This window comes from Falco biarmicus, chromosome 3 (assembly GCF_023638135.1).
Source record: "Falco biarmicus isolate bFalBia1 chromosome 3, bFalBia1.pri, whole genome shotgun sequence".
Classification (NCBI taxonomy): Eukaryota; Metazoa; Chordata; class Aves; order Falconiformes; family Falconidae; genus Falco; species Falco biarmicus.
The window spans coordinates 902,320-924,647 of record NC_079290.1 but is presented as its reverse complement, the minus strand read 5'-3'; the positions used below and the strand labels follow the sequence as shown (position 1 = coordinate 924,647).

General features: G+C 36.0%; 1 protein-coding gene across 1 annotated transcript in view; it reads left to right on the top strand.

The window, feature by feature from the left end:
* Window positions 1-555: 555 nt before the first annotated feature.
* The window catches only part of DNAAF11 (dynein axonemal assembly factor 11), a 28,270-nt gene continuing 6,497 nt past the window's right edge, over window positions 556-22,328 (top strand). Inside the window, exons 1-9 of the mRNA XM_056332836.1 lie at window positions 556-723; window positions 5,505-5,582; window positions 7,570-7,742; window positions 8,746-8,945; window positions 10,065-10,253; window positions 13,848-13,925; window positions 16,656-16,721; window positions 18,267-18,336; window positions 19,136-19,231. Coding sequence (XP_056188811.1) covers window positions 8,887-8,945; window positions 10,065-10,253; window positions 13,848-13,925; window positions 16,656-16,721; window positions 18,267-18,336; window positions 19,136-19,231 — 558 coding nt within the window. The 5' untranslated portion in view covers window positions 556-723; window positions 5,505-5,582; window positions 7,570-7,742; window positions 8,746-8,886. The remainder of the gene's footprint in view (window positions 724-5,504; window positions 5,583-7,569; window positions 7,743-8,745; window positions 8,946-10,064; window positions 10,254-13,847; window positions 13,926-16,655; window positions 16,722-18,266; window positions 18,337-19,135; window positions 19,232-22,328) is intronic.

Here is a 22,328-nt window from a genome sequence, read left to right as displayed (position 1 = left end):
TAATTAGTTATGGCTTTGCCTCAAGCATGAAAAAAAGTAAAAAATACCTGCCCACTTTCAACATTTATTCTGCTTATTTCTGTGCACATCATGATGGCAAAAGAATATGATGACACACAGTAGCTGGTTTACTTCCCCCCCTGCTGTCTATGAGGTGAACATCTGGCATCAGGAAATAAAAGAGCGTAAAACACTCCATTGCTTGTCGACATGAATCAATCTGCCACGCAAGCTGTGCTGAAGGTAGTGGATGCTGGATTAATTTCTGCCAGAGTTGTATCACATGTATGGAAGACTCAGCAATTTTCATATGGATTTTTCTAAATGTTACAGGTGACATGAGTGTGTTCCACAAATTAAGTTTACTGTGGCAGAGTGGGATGAACTTACTTGGTACTTGATGTCTTTTCGAGGTGATTTTAGTTTTGTTGGTGTTCCTACCAGACATCTATTTGGTATGGTGGAACAAAAGATTTTGATGATTCTGTAAGTTGCTCATAAGTCAGATGGCAGAAAATTACTGAAGGGAAATATGACATCAGATGTTTCTTTCAGTTACTGAAGATCTTGTTAGAAGACGTGCAGAACATAACAACTGTGAAATTTTTTCACTGGAAGAGATCTCTTTACATCAGCAGGAAATAGAAAAACTAGAGTATCTTGACAAATGGTGTCGAGATTTAAAAATTCTCTATCTTCAGAATAATCTAATTCCCAAAATCGGTAAGTGCTTTCTGGATATTTTTTTTTAAATGGATTTACATGCATAATTTTGAAATCAGAAAAAAGTATCTGTTGAGTTATACTTTAAGGGAATTTAGAGTAAGTAACTACAGAAAAGTTCTTTGTTGATCTGCTCCTACAAGATTTTCTTTCCCTGTCTCTTTGGTAAATTTGTTCAGAAGCTTAGAAATTTGCAAGGGAAATTTTAAATGAAAAAGACGGTACTGAGATACAAGTCAGTAGAATATGAGTGTGGAACACCTTTGATTCATTAAAAACTAAAAAAGTCAAGGTATGACTTAAATGTCCTGTCTTTGTGGGAAACAGATAGACAGACAGTTTAGCATATACCGTGGACTGTGATATAGGACTAGCTGTCTTCAGGTTTGTTTTAAAATTCAATTTTTATACAAATAGTGGGTTTTGTTAACATTTAAATAATTTTCATTCAGATAAAATACTTGCTTTTGTGCATAAAGACAAGTTTTTACAATGAAGTCTCAATGGTCTTCCTGCACCACTGGGGACTGTATAAGTTCATATGGTCTGTTTTGTGCTATAGGTTCACATGTTTGCTGTGCTCTCTACAGAAAGATATGACATCAAGCCTAGGGCTGGAAAAGCTTAGACTCTGCAGGTAGTGTGTTGGTGAAGAATGAAAAGTCAGAAGTGCTCAGGAATTATATTAGCGTATTTCTTTGAAGCCCCTTAAGAGGAAGAAAGAAACATCTCTGAAGTTTTAGGGTGAAATTCTGTGCTCAGGACTTGTAAGCAAAGGCTTTAAACTCTCTGGAGGGGCTTATCAGGAAACTGTATCTGTACTGGTAACATCTGCATTTCTTAGAGTGGAGGAATCTTCTCCCAGAGAGAATAAGATTGTTGAAACTGGTTTATGCTGCTCTGCCCCATCAAAAATGGGACTAAAATAAGTTGGTTTTCCCTCTGTTACTGTGTCCCTAAATAAGGTGCAAGACTTCATCTTTTTTCAACACTCATACCTCCTTTAGGTTAGTATGGTATATCATATTACCTTTCAGATTATTGCTTTTTGGACACAAGATTTTTTAAGCAATCTCATTATTTTTGGTGTATCCAATTTTTATCTTAACATAATCTAACTTTAGGAGTTAGGAAAGTATGTAACTTACTACTTTATATATTCTTGTATACTGTAACAGCTTTCCAAGATAATGAATCAGGAATAAATGAACAAAACAAACAAACAAACAAAAAGCAGCACTGTATAAGTAGTGACCAAAAGGGTTGCCCATAGGGGCTGGGTTACAAAGTACTGAATTTGAGAAGTATTTCTTCCCAGTGGATATCAACATGTCCATGCAGAGCACACAGCAGTTCTGAGCATGCTTCAAAATGTGTGTGTGCATGTATTAAATACTGGAGAGGGAGCTGGCTTCCAGCAAGAATAAAGGTCATTTGGACATTGAAAGGCATTTTATGAAAGAAGTTTATTTGAAACATCATGTAATGTGAAGAGAAATACCAGTAAAATGAGGATTTGTAGTAAATTTCAAGGGACGTAAAATAAAGTTATCTCCTTGGGTATTTTCAGTTTCATGAACAAGCCTCCTCCAGAATCTATTAGAAAGTAATACTAGTCTAAGTCTCATGGTTTTCTTCAATAAGCATAGCCTCACGGATTATACTGACTCTACTGGGATGTGCCTTCTCTCTTCTTGAAGAAAATCTTTACGCAACCCTCAAGATCAGACTTACAACAAGTTATAAGGCAACCACTCTATGGATGGGTGCTGGTTCTTTTCTGCACACAGAAAAAACTCCACAAGATACCATTGGCTTCAACACTTGTCTCTATCACATCTTCATGTATACAGGCACTGCTGTTACAGAAATAGTAAGAAAAATGAACAGCCAGCCTAATCTGCACAAATCTTTGCTGAGAAATTAATTTCATCATTTGTGAATTATGAAGAAAATATCTCTCCAAGGCTTTAGTAAACTAAGTGATAGGATTCATGTCACCAAACTTTTAGACGTCTGTGTCTTAGGCAGTTACTGTAACCTCCTTTTATAACCAGTGATGAAGAAAAGGCGTTATTTTTGAGCATGATTTGGCTCACTGGTTCTAGACAACCAACTTAAGATAAGACATATTGCACCTTGAAGAGCCTATTTTTCTTTGTTGATTATAGACAAGCCTAGAAAACTAACTCAGCTGTAGACATGATCTAAGTTGGTCAGATGAAGCTCCCTCTGCTTCAATTTCTTTCCTTGTCTCAGCAGGGACAGTTTGTACAGCAGTTGATCAGAGAAGCTTGTGAATTAGAGTTTGAGGTAAACTTTATAACTTCATTGGGTAGATTTTCCAATCAGATCTTTGAAATATCTAGTGGTTGGGGAGGAATTGGTGAATTGTGACACAAGTTATACTATGTATGTTGTCTCAGATTTATGTCTCTGACCTGTGAGTCATGTATCTCAAGTGGTATTTGCTTTTTTCAGACATTTTTGGAAATTACTAAGATTTGCTACCCTTGTCATGTGAAGTGTCGGGGGGCAGGAGGAATCCTCTCAACCCCAGGTGTTTTAACTATTAGCACCTCAGGAAAGCCAAGACTCTTCTGTCTAACCAGTCTGTCAGCGTCCCATTATAAGAACCCTTCACTGAACAGTCCCACTGGATCGGAGGGCAATTCCACTGCCTTGTTCAGGGAAACACACCGACAGCATGAGGGGAGCCCCTCAGCGGGTCTGCCCGCTTTGTTTAAATGTGTTACCTGCTGCTGACAAATGCTAGCGTCCACAAAGGACTCACACTAACAGCTTAGGGAATAACACTATTAATATTAAATTGTGACAAATTAAGGTTCATGATCACTGGTGATAAAATTACATACAACTAAATTATAATCACTAATAACAGCTAGAATGAGTTAGTTATTTAGCATGCATAAGGCAAAGTTCTTACCCAATAGGTGTTCCTATGGGGGAGAAGACAGGCTTAGCCCGTTGACTGATCCCAGGAGTTACGACAGAGTCTTCCCTAACTTCTCCCCTCTCCTGTCCACTTTTTATACTTCATAGTACATTGCATATTCATTCATCATACACAGGATTAGTTACAAGTTTCTGGCTTCTAATGCAAATTAGTACGCACCCTCAGACAGCACTACTGAAGTTCTCTGCTAACTACGCATGCTCCTCAAATGGGGTTTTGCCCTCTTTCAGGGGGGCTATTTGAGTTGGAGGTCATGATCTCCCACTACCACAATTAGCTTTGTCTTATTTTCAACTAATTGTCTGTTGATGTGAGTGGATTGCAACATCTTATCATCCTGTTTCTTCTCGGAGCCAGAACTTTCCTCACTTGAAGGCTTCTTTCTGCATAACTTAGGTAACGGTGGTTTCACTATCTGTTCTTTGTTTCTCATGCTCCCCAAGGCTGACTACCTTGACCAGAAGTCCCTTCATGATAACTTTAGAGAGTGAGTCAGCTTGACCTAGCTGTGTGAACACTGAATCAGAGCTGGGTAATCTGAGAGTTTAGACAACAATCCCCGCCCCCCACCCCCACCCCCCACCCCTTGGATTTATTTCAGTCCAGGACTAGCCCATTTCCATCACATTTAGGTGGAGATTGAGTGACTCTAGTCATACATATTGTTGTTACTAACTGGTGTTGTGTGCCCAGTGAGGTGTAGTAGTACCTTGGAAGCAGGCAGCTTTGAGATGGAGGTGTGCGTTAGTATTACAATGAGATTATTTCATTGGCGGAAAGTAATGTCACCACAACGGTTGGCTCAGCCACAGACTTCTCATGGATTCTTCATGTGACAACTGCTATGCAGCTGATCAGCTGTGTGGTCCCATCGAGTTTCCATTCCTGCAGGGAGCACAACAGGGCATGGCCACGGTGTCTCCACTCCACTCCATCCTCCATCGCTCCTATCAGCATGTGTGGCTTAGGGAACTGTGGTGATGTAGATTCTGTGGATGCTAACTGTCCTGAACGTGATACCTGTAATTTTACTCTAAAAAATCTTTCTGTAATACTACGCTTCTGTTAGGACCCAATTTTCTTTAATTCCCACCCTCAATGTGATTTTCCCACAACCCTATTCCCTCTTTACTTCCTTTGTGTATTCAAAGGAGGAAATGCTAGCCATTCTGACACAACACTACACACTGTGAAACTGATAATCTCAATAGTTTCTGGTGAACACAATACAGGTTAAATTCCAGATTAGAAGGATGTGTGTGGCTTTGTTCTGTTCATACTGAAGCCATATATATACTTATTTGCAGAAATTTTAAAAAGGGAGGAGAGGAAGTTTCTGGAATTAATCCGGTAGATAAAAGATCTTTTAAAACTAAATCTGTACTAAAGAAGCCATTCTTTTCTGTATAAGTCAGTTTAAAATTCTGATTTTATAAAGATTGACTAAGTGTGGCCTGGTCCTTTCTAAGTTTCATGACAAATGGAATGTTTCACCATGGTTTTTGCCAGTCCTGTTGCATTATATATGTTTTACAATTACATGAATTTTTGATAAAAAATGTGTTTAAAACCTTCCTTATTTCTTTTTATTTTTTTTTATTTTAATTTGTGTTTTCAAAGAAATTTCCTGGGTTTGTCTTTTCATTAAAATTAAATTATTAATGCTCAGTAATCTGAGACATATTCTGATTTGTCCTTCCTATTTTTCTGCTGTATTGTTTCTTTGAAGTAAAGTCTGCAAGTAAAATGATAATGTCTTTTCCAATGAAGAAAACTGAAATAACAGATCTACGTTTTCTTACAGAAAATGTGGGCAAACTAAAGAAGCTGGAATATTTAAATGTAGCTTTGAACAACATTGAAAGGATTGAAAACCTGGAAGGTCAGATTTTAAACAAACCATTTAACCTTTTCGTATTGAAACACTGAAGTTGTGACCTAATGTAAAAAAGGGTAGAAGCCATTAAGTATATCCACCGGTAAAAGTACTTTCATGACATTCAGAAAGAGCCTTTTTGTGTGCAGTGTTTCAACAAATGCTTTTTTGTAAGGAAGAGCTCCCTACTGCTGAATTTATGTAATTGAACTTCCTTAAATGTATATTCACTCACTTTTTGCATACTCTCTCACCAGCGTTGCCATGTACAATAGCTCTATTCTTTAATACTTTACAAAGTGGGAATCCAAATTTTTCATGAAATTGGTGTTTCCCCACTGTAAAGATTAGATAATTTCTTATGTAGGTTAGGTGGAGCAATGTTGGGGGTTTGGGTTTTTTTTTCTGTTTGGTTGGTTGGTTGGTTTGGTTTTAATGCTATGCAGGCTGTAAAAAGTCTCTTGTGTAATGTTTCAACAGTCATCTTCAATTCAGCAATCAAATGTCACACACAAGAAGGTTCTACACTGTGCACAGGTTGCATTGGCAGTCTGGGGTATTTTTAAAGAGTTTTTCGCATGATCCTTTTCTCTGTATGAAGTCCTGTCTGTTTTATCTGTGTTTAATCCTTTATCCTGTTGTAGTTCCATGTACAAAGATCTAGCATTTTCCAGTACCAAAATCTAAGACTTAGAGCCACCCATAAACACGTTCCATATTACATGAATAACTTCTGATTTCATTGCTTTGTTTTCCTTGATCCTGATTCCTCCAGTTGCTGAGTCTTTAAAAAGTCCACTTTGACATGGGAACAATTAAAAAAAAAAAAAGCTGCATTTTGTTTATATGTTTGATTTTTAAGTCTACAAGCTGATTCAAGAGAATGGCTTAAATCGAATAAAAAATACACAAATAGGCTGAACACAAATTTATAAAAGTTGAAAAAGTAGGTAGTACATGACATATTTGGCAATTTGTTGAGCAACGTCTGTTTTCATGCCAGTGAATTTTAAGTTTCTCTATCAGACTGCATTATTTATTGCTGTGATTTGTCATTTACTTAGGAGTCAGAACCTTTGGGAGGCAGACTTGCAAAAATTTGGTTTATTTAAATCACCTAAGAAATGGGTTTGAGTTGTTTATTTTCTTTCCACTCCACTATGCACAAAATAATTGCCAAATAGACCTGCAAAGGGAAAGAAATTATTACAGTGATGAGCACCTAAGTTGAGTTTGTTCTTAGCTAAACTTTTTTATTCTTAGAGCTAAGGTTATGATTTGTGGAGAGATTATGACAAAAGGAGAGGCTGATAAATTTTGGCTCCAGATTTTCTGGCATCTTGTGAGCTAATTTAGTTTCTGTTTATAATGAATTGTTTTGGTTAACAAACATTTTCTCCCCAGTATTTGCAATATAATCAGTGATAAAGTATTCACCATAGCCAAGTCCACAGAGTGGAAAACCTAATCTTGACTTGGAAAGAATTTTTAGAAAACCTTATCTTTACACTTGAATAATGTTAGCTAAGATTAACATTACACAGAAATAAACCCCATAACTGATCATGCTCTCCTGAGGCAGTTAGCTACTCTTTTAGCTGACTAAAGACTCAGTTGAGGAGAGGTACCAAGGCAATCAGACTGTGAAAATTTAAGTCCAGTTAATCTGAATATGTAAATTTCATAGCTTATCTAGTGTACCAGCACTGACCACAAAACTTTGATAGTGTTAAGATTCAATATTTTGGGTTTTATTGATATTCTTTTTCTTTCTATAAATGTTGTGACCTCATAAACTTAAGCTGTGAGTCACTTTTTCACTTGTGGCTTGCAGAAGATGTAATCTGATAGGATGAAATTAGTATATGGACAATAAATGCATACAGTTTTATATTCAAGTGTGTGCTTGTGTGTGTGTGTGTGTGTGCGTGCGTGCGTGCGTGTGTGTATGTTGTGTACATTTATGTTATAGACAAATTGTTTTTTCATACAGGTTGTGAAGAACTGAAGAAACTTGACCTGACAGCAAATTTCATTGGTGAACTCTCCAGTATTGAAGCCCTAAAATATAATATACATCTGAAGGAATTGTTTCTAGTGGGTAACCCATGTACTGAATTTGAAGGTTACAGGGAATTTGTAGTGGCAACTCTTCACCAGTTAAAAGTAAGATTTTAAAAATTAAATTTATATCCATATCAATAATGAGCATTGTCAACTGAACATGCTAATCCCGAACAAAATAAATGCCTGTGATAGGAAAGCTAGTAACATTTTTCTTACTGTCCACAGGGAATTAAATCCTATTCTGAAGAATGAGTAACTACAGTAAATAGTGTGATAATAAACTGGTTCTGTTTTGACTAAACCACATGCATTTGTTAACTTTTCTGTCATTTTTATTCGAGAACCTTAAACAAAGTTTTGAAAAAACAAATGCGTTGTACGGTTATGGCTTTTTTTCTCATTGGTTTTTATATACACATTGTATTTTTAAATTATTTTCATGACTGAAGGAAGTTACCACATTATTGGTACCATACCAACAATATGCACCAAACCAACAGTGTAATAAAAAGATAGAAGTTGGTGTAAAAATGCACTATATTGCATCAACTGTAAATAGGTACTTTGAGACTGAGGTTTTGTACAATGACTGATCAGATGTAATGATTTCCTGTTATTAAAACAAGCAATCCCAGTCCTGAAATATGCCTCTACAATTTCCCTTGAAGAAGCACAGACACCTGCTTAACTTATTAAGACTAGATTCAACTCACTTAGTTGGCAATAAACTAACACATCAAAAGAATTATTTTTGTAATAGCTTTATGAGCTGAATCAAGGTCAGACAAATATCAGAAATGGCTGAAGGGACTCTTTCTACTACATAGTTTAATAAGACCAATTGAAAATGCAAAACCCCTGGAAAATGCAAAAAGCAGCTCTCACATGCACAACACTGTTTTCAGATCTGAATGGCAACTTGTTTTTAATTCTTTTTAATACAGCATAACTTACATAGTTCTATGGAGGCTTGAAAGGCATATTTTTAAATTTATAGAGAAGGTAATCTATCAAAGTTAACCTGCAGTTTAATGTATTTATTGATTTGAATATGTTTAAAATTTCTCACATATGTATGTTGGGTTTTTTCCCCTCTGGGAAGTTTTTGGATAGTAAAGAAATAGAACGTTCAGAGAGGATTCAAGCACTTCAAAACTATCCAGAAGTGAAACAGAAAATCAGAGAACAGGAACAAGTTTACCTTCTCAAAAGGACCAGAGAAAAAGAAGAAACTCAAAGAAGGATGCAAGAAAAAAAGGACAAGAAACAAAAACAAGTGGAATCTGAGCTTGAATGTAACAGGTAGCAGTAAGCAAGAACAGTTTGTGAGCAAATGTCGCTCTTCTCTATCTTCATTAAGAATTTTGTTTTTTCTCATTGAATAGTTTATAAAATTCCACTTAAATATTTTTGGTTTTATTGTTGATTCTAGCAGAATTATTTCTCCTCATGCATGTTCTAATGAAAAATATAATTAGTTACAAACATAATTTTACTGACCTGCAGATAGTACAATAGAATTTTTGTTTCCAAACTCCAACCTAAATTTTCTGAGTGCCAAAATAGTGTAATTGATAGCTTCTTTCAGGAGAACAGCTGGAAATTGTTATTTAAGGTAATGCAGGGGTTCCAGAGAAAGCAGCTGTTCAGCTATCTGGCTTTAGAGTTATCAGATAGAAAGACTGAAATTGAATATTGCAGATCTTTTGCAACGTAAAAGGCTATGGAATGTTATTTCTATACTTCTTCCGCCTATTATCACTGAGATTGTCTAGATAACAGAAGGGTTTTTGTCTGGGGTTGTCTTCCACTACAGTTGTCATCCATCCTATATTTAATCCAATAGAGACTAAGTTCTGTGGAGCTGGCTATGGAACTTTGTCTTCATAGGTCACAGCTGTATCATAAATATAGTTTTCTCTATATATCAGTAGAGAATTTCTGAAGATTACAGAGGCTTAGGGCGAGCGGGAAAAATTATTCAGGTTCTAAGCTGGCACTTGAGGAGGTGCCTAAATAAAATATTGCTACCCTATAAATCTCTATGCTGCTGGCTGATATTAGGAATACTTAAACATCACACAGACTGAAGTTTTTTCACCTGGAAGTTGTGAGGGTATCTGAAAATTCTGCTCCTGAAATTAAATCTGTTGCATTATCTATCAGGGATTTCAGAGGGCTGGGCATAACCACATTGTCAGTTCTTAGTTAAGTCACTGAAAAATATTATATTGAATGTTTTTTTGATTAATGAAAGAGACAGAACAGAGAACATTATGCAAATATATAAGATGACCTTCTTGGTAGAGATTATACAGCTATTAGTATTGAGTCAAAAAATATTATTGCAAGAATCCATTAGCAAGTACTGTTACTTTTTCTTCATTTCATTGGGATAATATTCCATGTGATCTTGTGTAGCCCAGACTCCCTACAGGACAAAGAAAAGCATCAGGAAGAAGGAGATGGAAAGCAAGAAACGTGGAGAACAGCTGAAGATGATGAAGAAGACAGAAGGTTTTGGGAGGAGCCTACACCATATACTCCAGAATCTAGATTAGAAACTCACAGATATATTGAACAAAAACGGAGAGCTAAAGATGATATAAGGTATGTTTTTGTTTTAATATATTCTATGACTTGAAGAAGGGGAAATTTTTAACGGTACAGAGGAGAGGTAGGTGATTGCCTCATGTTAAATTTACTGAGACTGGCAGCTTAAATCCCTGTTGCCTGCGCAAATATGCTTGTAAAATTTAAATGAAACATTCAGATTGTTCACTTTGGTTTGTTTAATTCTCTAAAATGTATTTGATGCCCTTAATTTTGTTTTTTCTCAAATAAAGTTTTTAAATATAAATTTTCTTTTTAATTCCATTTTATGGACTTCAGAACTTTCAATTTTCTGTCAGATAACTAATATATTTCAATATATCCAATATTCAATAATGTAGTTCAATGTTTAAATTCTTGCAAAAAGCATTTATCCAGTGTGCAGATTGCATTGTATAAATTCCTTACAGGCCATGCTACAAAATTTTTGCACAAGTGACACTGCCAGCAGCTTTTCTATGTAACTTTAGTAATTTTTTTACATACTTTATTAAAGATATTTGTCCTGAGTAATAAGTTTCTTCATGTTATATGTGCTATTTGGCACGCTGAATCTGAAAATGTCTGACCCCTAAAATGTCTTTAAAACTTTCTGAAGTTGCCATTAGTTTTGCTGAACATGGAAAATTAATGCAGATACCAGCAAAAAAAGTTACTTTATTGCTGCTGTCTTATCAGTTCCACAAACAGTTAGCAATGTCTTTTTTTTTTTCTTATATAAAACCATTTGTGCCAGAGATTTTTTGAGCTGTTCTTTTAGAGGGCATGATTTTCAAAAGATGTATCAAGAGTAAGTATTGAAAAAGTCACTCCTAGGGAAATCTCCAAGGAATCTGGAAATCTGCATAACTTGTTGCTATTATTAATTCAAGGTCTAGCACTTTTCCAGAAGAACTACTGTGAAACCCAGATTCTAACTAGTTAGAATTTTGTTGTTTGGCGTGCCTTGCTCTAGTCAAGAGCAAATGTGTTCCAAATGCTTCCCTCTAAATATTCAAGGACAGTCCAAATAGTGTTATAATAAAGACAGAATAAATCCTTTCTAGATTTTTATAATTTTTGAAGGCTTTTAAAGAAGTTAAAAATCCTTTCACACTTCACTTTTGGTGAAGTTTGGTGGTAAGATTTTTGTTAGGTAGCATGAGAAAGATGACAGAAAACCTCCCTTGACAACTTCAAATCATTCTTGCTGGTGGACAGGAGCTAAAATACAGCTTTAATATAAGTTATTCAGTACAAAAAGATATTTATTTTAGTATAAAATTTACATGAACTCAATCAGACTAATGCTAAATTTGAACCTACCTATGACATGTTAGCACATGTTAAATTTACCAGGTGTGTTATGCACAGTTGATAATAAACTGAGCAGCTTCAGCTGTTGTGAAATGAGTGAATACTTGTGGTTTCATTCACAGAAAATTCAGACAAATGTAAAATCAGTTGCAGATGAAAGGTGCACAGTATCTCCTTTAGCTACTTGCTGCCAGAACAAGGCCTTTTGGCTCATCTTAGCACAAAGTCAGACAAGTCATCTTAAACTAATGATTATGACATGACTGAATTTGCTTTAAAATGGTATACATGAGCAGACAGATTTTATCTAGGAACAGATTATTAACAGCTGGAAGGTGGCAGGATATAATTTCCTGAAGTCTTTCTGAGAACTGCCTGTTTAGAACAGAATGGTGGTTCATTCACTTTGCATTTAAGTGTCAAGAATGGTGATTCAGATGTAGAAACTTTTAGCTCATAAATCCCACATTAAAGCTCTAATCTGCACTATGGAATAGCGTATTAACACATGGATAGTTGTGAATCATAGAGTTATAGAATCATTTAGTTTGGAAAAAACCTGTAAAATCAGCAAGTCCGTCTGTCAATCCAGGACTGCCAAGACCACCACTAAACCATGTCCTTGAGCACCACATCTATGCACTTTTTAAACACTTCCAGGAATGGTGATTCCACCACCTCCCTGGGCGGCCTGTTCCAATGCTTGACCACCCTTTCAGTGAAGAAGCTTTTCCTAATATGCAATCTAAACCTCCCCTGGCACAACTTGAGGCCGTTTCCTCTGTCCTATTATCTGTTATCTGGGAGATATCCCAGATATCCATATCCTGTTATCTGGGAGAAGAGACCGACCCCCACCTGCCTACAGCCCCTGTCAGGTAGTTGCAGAGAGCAGTAAGGTCCCCGGTCTGAGTCTCCTCTAGACTAAACAGCCTCAGTTCCCTCACCTGCTTCTCATAAGACTTGTTCTCTAGACCCTTCACCAGCTTCATTGCCCTGCTCTGGACACACTTCAGCACCTCAACTTATTTTTATGTAGTCATTCCAGTAGCTCCACTTGAATGTTTTTATTTCTTCTTCAAATCTATTGTATTTATAGACCAAATATTTTTTTCTGCTTTTTTTTCCCCTATCTGGTCTAAATTTTACATACTTTATTTCCCTTATTAGTGATTTACCTTTAGTGTTCTCATAATTTTGAACTTAAGTAAGAAACTGGTTTGGTAACAAAAAAAAAAAAAAAAAAAAAAAAAAGCAATGTATTGCATTGTCTTTTTGAGAAATGGCAGGTTTTTACATGTCAGCTTTTTTACAGCATGGCAAGTAGCCATGCACGCTAGATTGACCAGCTGAAGAGTGGATTAATACAGTGACAATTACAGAGATGTATTTTTAAAGAAAGCATAGACATTTTTTAGCTACATGCAAGCAGATTTTTATTTTTCATGTTCCTTACTCTTTCTCTACTTGCTCATGACCAAGTAATTTATACAGGAAAATATCAGTACTACAAGTCTTAATGATCTGACAGTGATCTGCTTTGTTATGGCAGATAAATTTAATTAGCTTGTTCATTGCACTAAATGAAAACCAGATACAGTTTAGTTGTTGATGGCTGGACAAAAACAGTGAAGGTTGAAGTCTCCATTGGTATATTTTTTGAAGGAAGAACACAACAAATAATGTAATAGATTTATCAACAAATAATCTATGTGTATGCACTGTCGTCATGCTCTATCCTGTTTGGCACTGCCTGTAATCTTTTGACCATTAAAATTCTTTTTACTAGTGCAGAATAGTGATTGATAGACATGTTATTTACAGATAGGCTAAGCATTTGTTCAGTAAGAATAATTAAGTTATCATGAGTAAAAAATTCTTTAGAATGGCTTGCACATACATCAAATCAGTTAACAGTAAGGATACCTCACGATTAGTATGGCTATTCATAACTAGAAAAACATCCCATTTTATATGTTTAAGCAATCCAGTGATTTCTTAAGATATACTAAATAAATCTGATTTATTACTGTGGGATAGTGGACATTGTAACAGACAGAACTTATTATTGGTGTAAGATGTGATATTACAAAGCATTTACTCATCTATACATGATGCTTTTAATGTGGAATTGGACATTTGATATAATCTGTTTTGTTCCTGAAATAAGTTGCAATCTTAGTATCAAAAACCAGATAATTCTTTCCCCTTGCTGTCCTTTTCTTTCTTGTTTGCTATTAAACATAAACTACCAGAATGTGAAATGATAAATCATTTTTTGTTCTGTTTTTAAAGGGAATCAAAAAAGAGAGAGAAACCTCTTCGGACACTGATCACTGCAGAAGGAAAAGTTCTGAATGTGAATGTTCCTAAGTATGTAAGGTTAAGAGGTTAAAAAGGGTAACCTCTTCATAGTTGGTTTGGGCAACTATATTCAAAATATATATTATATATAATATATATGTAAATATAATATAAAAATATATAACACCATAAAAATAAGAGGGCTGAAAAATTATCATTAGAATATGATTTTCCTCGTGGGCAAACTGACATAAATTTATATTCTGATGTTGGAAAAAGAATTACTTTTCAGTGAATAAAGTGTTGAACGTTGTTTAATTTAACATATTGGTCTCTGATGACTAAAGAATTTGTTTTTCTGTAAAAGATATAAGGCATTTTACTCTTTTCCTTCTATGGCAAGGCTCTCTTTCTTGAAGCATCTTGCTAATAGTGGAAAAAGTTTAACTGGTTTGTCTACTGAAGATAAATGTGTATGAGTAGATATGTAGAAAAATATGTCCAAGTAATATTTCTGGACAAAATAATTCTGTCCTCTCATGACAGATGTAAAACTGGCAGAATTGGAAAGGATATTTAATTAACTGCTGCAGCATGAGGTCCTTTGACACTGCATGAGGTCTCTAGCAACACAGGCTAGTGATACAGGGAGGTCTCTGGTATGTTATCATTGACAAAGGCACCTGGGTATCCAAGTGTTTTGGAACGAGTTTCCAGGGATATCAGCCATGCGTTACCATTGGTTTCACTTGACCCAAGCCTCCCTTTTCTAAGGGAAAACAGGAGACAGAGTGCAAATATTTCCTTATAAACAGCTCCCCCACGAGCTTCCAACAGGAGACTGTGATCAAAAAGTGGCCTACAAAGGGTCATTTACCTGTCTGCTGCCCTCTGAGCAAGTTTTTCCATCTTAAGACTGATATAGCTACAAAACAAAAGCTAAGAACATGCTTATCATTAGCATGAAGAATGCTTTCTAAATCTTGGAAATTTTTAAATCTATACAAATTCAAGGAATTTTAAAACCTACATTATAGGAGCAGCGTACAATTTTCAGTGGTATAGGGAAAGTTAAAGGTAGTGGCAGAAGAATTCAGGTTTATTCCATCTGTACCAGGAGATACTTACCATTGTACCGATGTACTTTTTTTGTAAAAATCTGTTGAGTGAAAAAAAATTAATTAATTTTCTAGGTCAAAGAAACTAAGTCAATAATACTTTAAATCTTATGTTGATAGAATTTGATAATGCCTCTTAAAAAGCAGAGACATTTAGAATAAAGCTCTAGCTATCTTTTTAGAAGAAATATGGTCCCCTGGAGTCCACTGTTAGTAGCAGTCCTGTTTGTGTCACCCAAGTTTTCTCAATGAGAATTTTTTCTGTGCCCACGTAAACCCAGATCAATGAGCAGTTATTGTCATGGCTTCAACAAGAATATCACAGCTCTTCAGCTCAATCTGGCAGTGTATTGGAGAGACATAAAGGAAGAGATGCAAGTAGACAGATGGTGTTCTCCAAAGTTTTTGCTTCAACATGAAAGTCTAATGCCCATAGCAATGTCCAAGCTTCTCTAATGTTCTTTTTGAAGGTTAGCAAAAGAAATGGCTGCATGCTGCTGAGAACAGCATGCTTCTCTTCCTCAATTCTAACTCATCTGCACCTAGAAAATTTTACAATTCTTTTCTCTTTTTCACCCTTCGTGTTCTAGTGAATTCTCAGAATTTGTGATGCAGTAAGAGAACAAAGCCTGAGCAGGAAGCAAAGCTATTTTGTATTCTTTGCAGTTTTCCATTAAAAAATACCCATAAACTAAAAGCTCGATAAGTTTTCTTGCAAATTGACTGGATCAGAATACAGGAGAGCAAAGAGTGAAAAGTATATCTGGCAAATATTGTTATTGCTGAAAAAAATTTATCATCTAAACAGTTAGCATCTGAGCTTCTTTCTGTTACCTGAACCTGAAGTATCTAAGTATTTTAATGTCACTGAAATATTTCAGATAAATCACATTAAAACAAAACCCTCTCATTTTATACTAATAACTATTTTATAAAAATAATTTCATTTCTATGTGGGTTTTATTCTGTTTTTTTCTCAAATACTTGGGAAATGTTGGGGTATATGAGCAGAACTTGTAAGTCTGGACTAGATCTTACAGTTGTAGTAATAGGTATTGTTTTGAGTTTATAGCTGGTAAGATTCTTTCACAATTGTAAGAACTCAGCCCACAGATCACAAGCACACAGCTAATACAATCTACAGTCTCATTTTCAACAAATACTATAAAGCTTGTAGAGTCAAGGATATTGTGTAAATCATGTTTTGCTTTGGAAATGCACAGGCAGATATTTATATTCTAGGCAAATTAATTGCTGTGAACAAAGATGTGATTTTTTTTTTTTTAATAAGCATATAAGTTTAGAATTACCAAATTCCAGGCTTTTCATGCTTTTCATGAACTTTTTTGTCTCTGGAGCTGTGGCTAGAGCAGACCTATATCCCCAGCAGGTGTCCCTCTCTGCACTGACAGACTGATCTTCATTTTAGCTGACCTTCAGTTTTTTTCTTGTGGGTTGGGTGAAGAGAACAGAAAAGGAGTGTAAGAACGACTTTGATTGAAATACCAGTATTTTTTCAGTTCATGAGGAAAAGGCAACTGTTTCTAAAATGAACATGTGACATATAGTCTAAATGGTATTGTATTCATCTAAAATTGCTGGCAATTGAAGTATGCTGTAATGTTCATTTATTCACTCCAATTGTATTTACCCTGGAGGTTTTTCTTGTCATTATTATTAGGCTTTATTTCTCTTTGAAAGACGATGAAGAAAATAACCGGATCGTCTTGGATCTTGCTGTTTACAGGTTAGAATTTTTTTGTATCTTAATTTTTGCCATCCTTAAGTTCTAATACGCGGTGTTTCAGTTATACTCCCCTCTGTAATGGGGACTTTTCAAGAGGAAAACGAATAACATAGAGGGTAATGGAATCAGTCCTGAAGCCTGTGCCAAAGAAATGAAGCTGAATAAACCAAAGACCCTTCAGACTGTTCTGTTGCTCCTGAATGAGGACTGTGTCTAATAGTCCTTTCTGGAATTTATGTTTTCTGCAGTCCACAGGCAGGTTTCCTCCACATCTGTCCTTTTATACTTATGTAAATATTCTTCATTCTTCATTTGCAGATTTGAATTGTAAGGAATGGGGGGTTTTGCCCATTCTTTGGCCCTAGCAGTGCTCCAGTACAGTTCATGTCCTTCTAGTTAAATTCTTCTTCTCCCCAAGACAGTAGGTTAGCCTTGTCCTACTTTCCTTGCTTATGGAAAGAGTCCATGGTCCATGCTATTGCCTCAACTGTGCCAGGCCATTCCCTGAAAGGAATTTGGTTGAACCAGGCCAAAATATGACAAGGAAACCTGATAACTATTTGGTAGTACATACTACTAAGCAGTACAGTGGCCTTGCCCCCACTTTGTGAAGGGCTTGGAAACCCACAAGCTTATTTACCCATAATAGGAACTTGTTAGAGTAAAGTTTGAACTAGTTTTATGGCAGAGAAACACTATTCATGCCAGAGGTTCTTCCCTTAAAACTCATTAATTTCCCTCAAATAGACCTGCTCCATGTTTTTGAATTATAACAATTAGGGTTTTTTTAAAGTCTGAGAAAATCTGTTTAGGTGCAATAAAATGTTGGATATGTTGTAATATTCTGTGCTCATTTGTAAGAAATGCAGACTAAAAGGTCTGAAAAATTCACCTGAGAAGTAACATTATAATAAAGTGAAATATAGAATACATCCTCATGCATTCACATGAGTTGTGATGTTTAAGCGGAGCTTTTACAGTTCACAAATTTTGTTTGACAGTACTGAAATTGGAAAGTACTGTGTTTTCTGGGAATGTAAAGTATTTCTGTTCATGGTTTTCCAGCAAATTCTGTGCAAAAAAAGGAACTTCTATTGTACACTTACTAGTTAAACCTTCAGAAAACAAAAGTAGCAAAATACTTTTACAATAGTAAATAGCAAGTAGATTAATTTTTGTATTACTGTATTTTTTTCATATTTACATATTTTTTACATTTTACTCAAATGTAAAGCACTAAACTAATAGAAGACCTTTTCACTTTCCACAAAGATTTTGAATTCCTGCAATTTTACAATAGCTGATGAGGTGGGCTTGACAGAATTTAGACATTATTTTAATGGACATTCTGTGATCACACAGGAAGGTCATGTTTTTCTTTCAGATATGTTAAATCCTAATAATATTTCATATAACTTAATAACTGAAATTGAAGTTTGTAGTTTATAAACTGCAAAATCATCAGTAAAGAGCTATATGGTCCATGCTGCTTATTTACTGGACTAGATTGTACATTGATTCATTTATTTCTATTTAATTTTGAAGACATTTGGACAGTTCGCTGCTTGACGTTGATGTCCAGCCAACTTACATACGAGTACTGGTGAAGGGAAAGGTTAGTATTTTTTTACTACATTCATTTCAAGTCAAGAGTTAATGCTGATCATAGTTATTCAGTGGACTCTGGATCTGACTTTTCTGAGTTACCTCCTTGTGCACCAATGCAGAAAAAGCACTTGCATTATTTTGGACTGTACATAAACTGTGGAAGTCCTAACCAGAAGATGTGCAAAGCCTGAAATGAAATTTTATTCTCTCTTTCTCTCCTTCTCTCTTATTCCCCACAGACAGTGTACCATAATTCACTTAAGAAGAGAGCTTGCTAGTTGCCCTAGGCTAGAATTTAGCAACGTCACAATCTGGAATTTATAGTTGACAGAAACAAGTGGATGTATATTCTTTTGAAAGGGCTTTTAAAATGTCGTTCCAGTTTTCCCTCTTCTCAGTGGTTTTAATTTTATCATCAGGTTTTTTTTAAATTCAAAGTACTTAAGCAGTAAACTAAAATCCCTATTTTTGACCGTGCTAACTGCATAAACAAAACTTCAGAATTACTTTACATCTAAAATAGACTGGATAATCTTTCTCATTTAATTGCTAATGTAAGTCATGCATCATTTTATAACCTTCTTTAGAAATTTCACTTCAGAAATGACAGCAATTCAGGAATATACATATGACTATACTTATAAGTAAAAGCTATTTAGCATGCTAATAATTTATTAGGATTAGTAATACTACATATAAAGTGAGAGGATTTAAACTATACTGTCCTGAAGATCAAAGGATGTGACAGTGATGTACAAAAGATATTTTAGCATGATATACTTCTCCAATCCCATGTTTTTTCATAGCCATTTCAGTTGGTGCTCCCTGAGGAAGTGAAGCCAGACAGCAGCTCTGCTAAAAGATCACAAACAACTGGTCATTTAGTTGTCAGCATGCCAAAGGTATGTAAAATAATCTGAGGAGGCATCATGCAAAGATACTTAAATGTTGTGAGTACTTTGAGAATGTTTCTGAGCCACAGGTAACATCTGACTAGCTAAAGTTATTCTGTCTAGCCTTTCCCATCAGGACATATTTTCCAAAGAAGGAACATTCCAGAAAGACAATTATTCATATAGCCAAACCTTAGGCATTAAGATCCCTTTAAAAGAACATTATGAAAATCTGCATTAATAGAGCTATTTGTATTTCCTTTCTTTTCAACAAAACCAGCTTTTCATATATGAAAAGAGGCTCTGCAAAACATGCAGTGTTGTGCAAATGTGTAAGAAAATGGAGTTTTTAAATAACTGAAAATAAGCAATTTACCTACTTTCCTTTTCTTCCTGTGAAATAATAGATCAAAGTTTCAAAAATTGTAAGGCATGCATATGTAAGAAAATTATGTTTTGTTTCAAGGACAGGGATGATGTACTATTCACGTCACAGGTGATCTGAACAAGCCTTGCTTAATTCATTTTCCCTTCACCCTCTCTCTGGCTGGAAAGGATCTACTGACCAGCTGTACAAAGTATATGTAATCACAGAGCAAAAAGGTTGTAGCAACATCGTGTTTCAACTGAAAAAATGCTGCACAGCAGTCCCTTGTACTTAAAGAATTCTGGATAGAAGTCATATACCCCTAATATTCCAAACTCCTCGTTCTCCTATCTCACCTGCGCACTGATATTTGCCTGTATGGTATGATGCTGATCAGGATTCAAGTCAATTGAGAGTTCTTCTGGTAATTAAAAGCAAATTGGCTTGCAGTGGTTTTTTTAATTCTCTCTCTCCCCTGCACAGCCCAGTTCTTGCAGTGTAAATGAAAGCAACCTGATAGGTATGTCTGCTTTATTTCCTCTCCAGTGCATGTCTCCCTATGGTTTTAGTAAATACATAAGTGGTATTTTGATTTGTGGGATGACATAATGAGTAGATGAGATAGAATCAGAGGTGGAACCAGGACACCTCCTACCCATTCCTACACATCTGCCAAAAAATTAGAGACTAAAGAAGAAATGATCAGTAATGAGGAACAGTTGAAGACATGGAGGTCACCTTGCCTTATTGAAGTAGACAGGGAGAAAGTTAACAGGTGGCCAGCCAGCAGCCAGCGATAGTTTAGGGGACATTAGAGCTTAAACACAGGGAAGGTGCAGCAGCGTGAACCAGAATAGAGGACAAGGGGCAGAGAGAATCTGAGTGGCAGAGGTATCTTTATGTTTGGGACTTAGCAGGTGGGACGATGGCAAAAACAGGAAGGCATTTAAGGTGGGGCTTGATGTTGTCTGGTACAAGACTGAGTTCTTGGACAGGCAGGAAGAGCAGAGATGGATTGAAGGGCTTGGAGTAGACAGGGAACTGGAAGTTTTAGAAAGGCAGAGTTCTGGAGATGAGAATGGATTAAATAGTGGGGTTCTGGTAACCGTGGGAGAGCTTAATCAACTTCAGCGTCTTCTCTCCTGTCATTATGTCTTTGGAGGGTTGAGCTGCTTTTAAGGCCTCTAGGACTGCATCATATATTTTTGGCTTTCAGAAATAAGGTAACCATGCCCAAGGATAGTTATAGGAAAAAGATAAATTCTTGGTGCTCTAGCTTTACCTTCTGGCCTCTAGTAAGTTTCTCTGCTGTGTAAAGAGCAGTGGGAAATTGTGCTGCATATGAATCTGCCGGGGCATATCAATTACATTTTCTTCTGAAGGAAGAACCTTCAGCCACATATTATTTGGGTCATTTCTTTCTCTTTGTGCTCTGATTTAATTGTAAGACTATGAAACTAGTAGCTGGAAGTAAAAAGTTATTTTTCAGCTTTTGGCTTTTTCCACTTGTGGTTCTACACCTTCTATGTTTTCTTCTATGCTTCATCCCTGCATGGACAGCCTCTCATTAAATCACAAACTGTCACTCTAACATCAAGCATACAGTTTCATCAGGAGCTTGAAGAATGCTGAAAATTTTCCTCATTTGGTTAAGATCCATATTTTGTTAATGTTCAAAATTCAATTATATGAGAATTCATTTATTCCTAAATTTACTTCTTTGAAACTGAGGCCTTGACATTTGCCATTTTGGATAACATTTTCAAATGTTTCTGAACAGTTTTGTTTACTGTTTACTTGCCTTTTGGATATTTTAAGTATTATCAGTTTTCTATCCTGTAACTTGTTTTATTACTCATACATCTTGCTGGTGTCTTTGTGGATGATCAGTGCCTTAGAAAATGTAAATATTTTGAAGAGTCTCTGGATATATTTAACTCTGCTGCCTGCCTAGCAAAGTCATACATAAATCAGAAAAATGAATATTATCTCTTCATATTGTGAGAACTGCTTTTATTCCATGACTAAGTTTATATTTCACCTACATTTCACCTACCTTAACATTTTAGCCACACCTACGTATTTTACCTGTCTTGAGGGTCCGGAGCCTCCTTCATCTCAGAATCTCATGATTCACAGATATTTGTGAGACCTGAGAACAGGGAAGGTCTGTAGAATAACTGAGTTGATGTTCTGAGCTTTGCCTTGTTTTGGCTAAAAAATACTTGTGTACTGGGACACAAAGAGAGATGCATGAATGGTGTGCTGCATACTCTAATAGCTTCATTGTCAATGGATCAAAACAATCTGGATCCTGGAAAGCAGCTTTGCAGAAAAGGACTTGGGAGTCGTGTGGACACCAAGCTGAACATTAGCTGGCAATGTACTCTTCTGCCAAAGAAGGCTAATTGTATCCTGGGCTTCATTAGGAGCGTTGCCAGCAGGTTGAGGGAGCTGATCCTTCAGCATTGGTGAGACACACTTGGAGTACTGTGTCCATTGCTGGGCTCCCCAGTACAAGAAAGGTGTGGACATACTGGAGAGAATACAGCAATGGGATGAAGGTCGTGAAGATACTGAAGGGACTGAAGCATCTCATCTATGAGGAAAGGCTGAAAGAGTTCAGACTGTTCAGTGTAGAGAAGAGAAGGCTCATGGGGGATCTTATCAATGTATATAAATACCTGAAGGGAGGGTGCAGTGAGGATGGAGCCAGGCTCTTCTCAGTGGTGCCCAGTG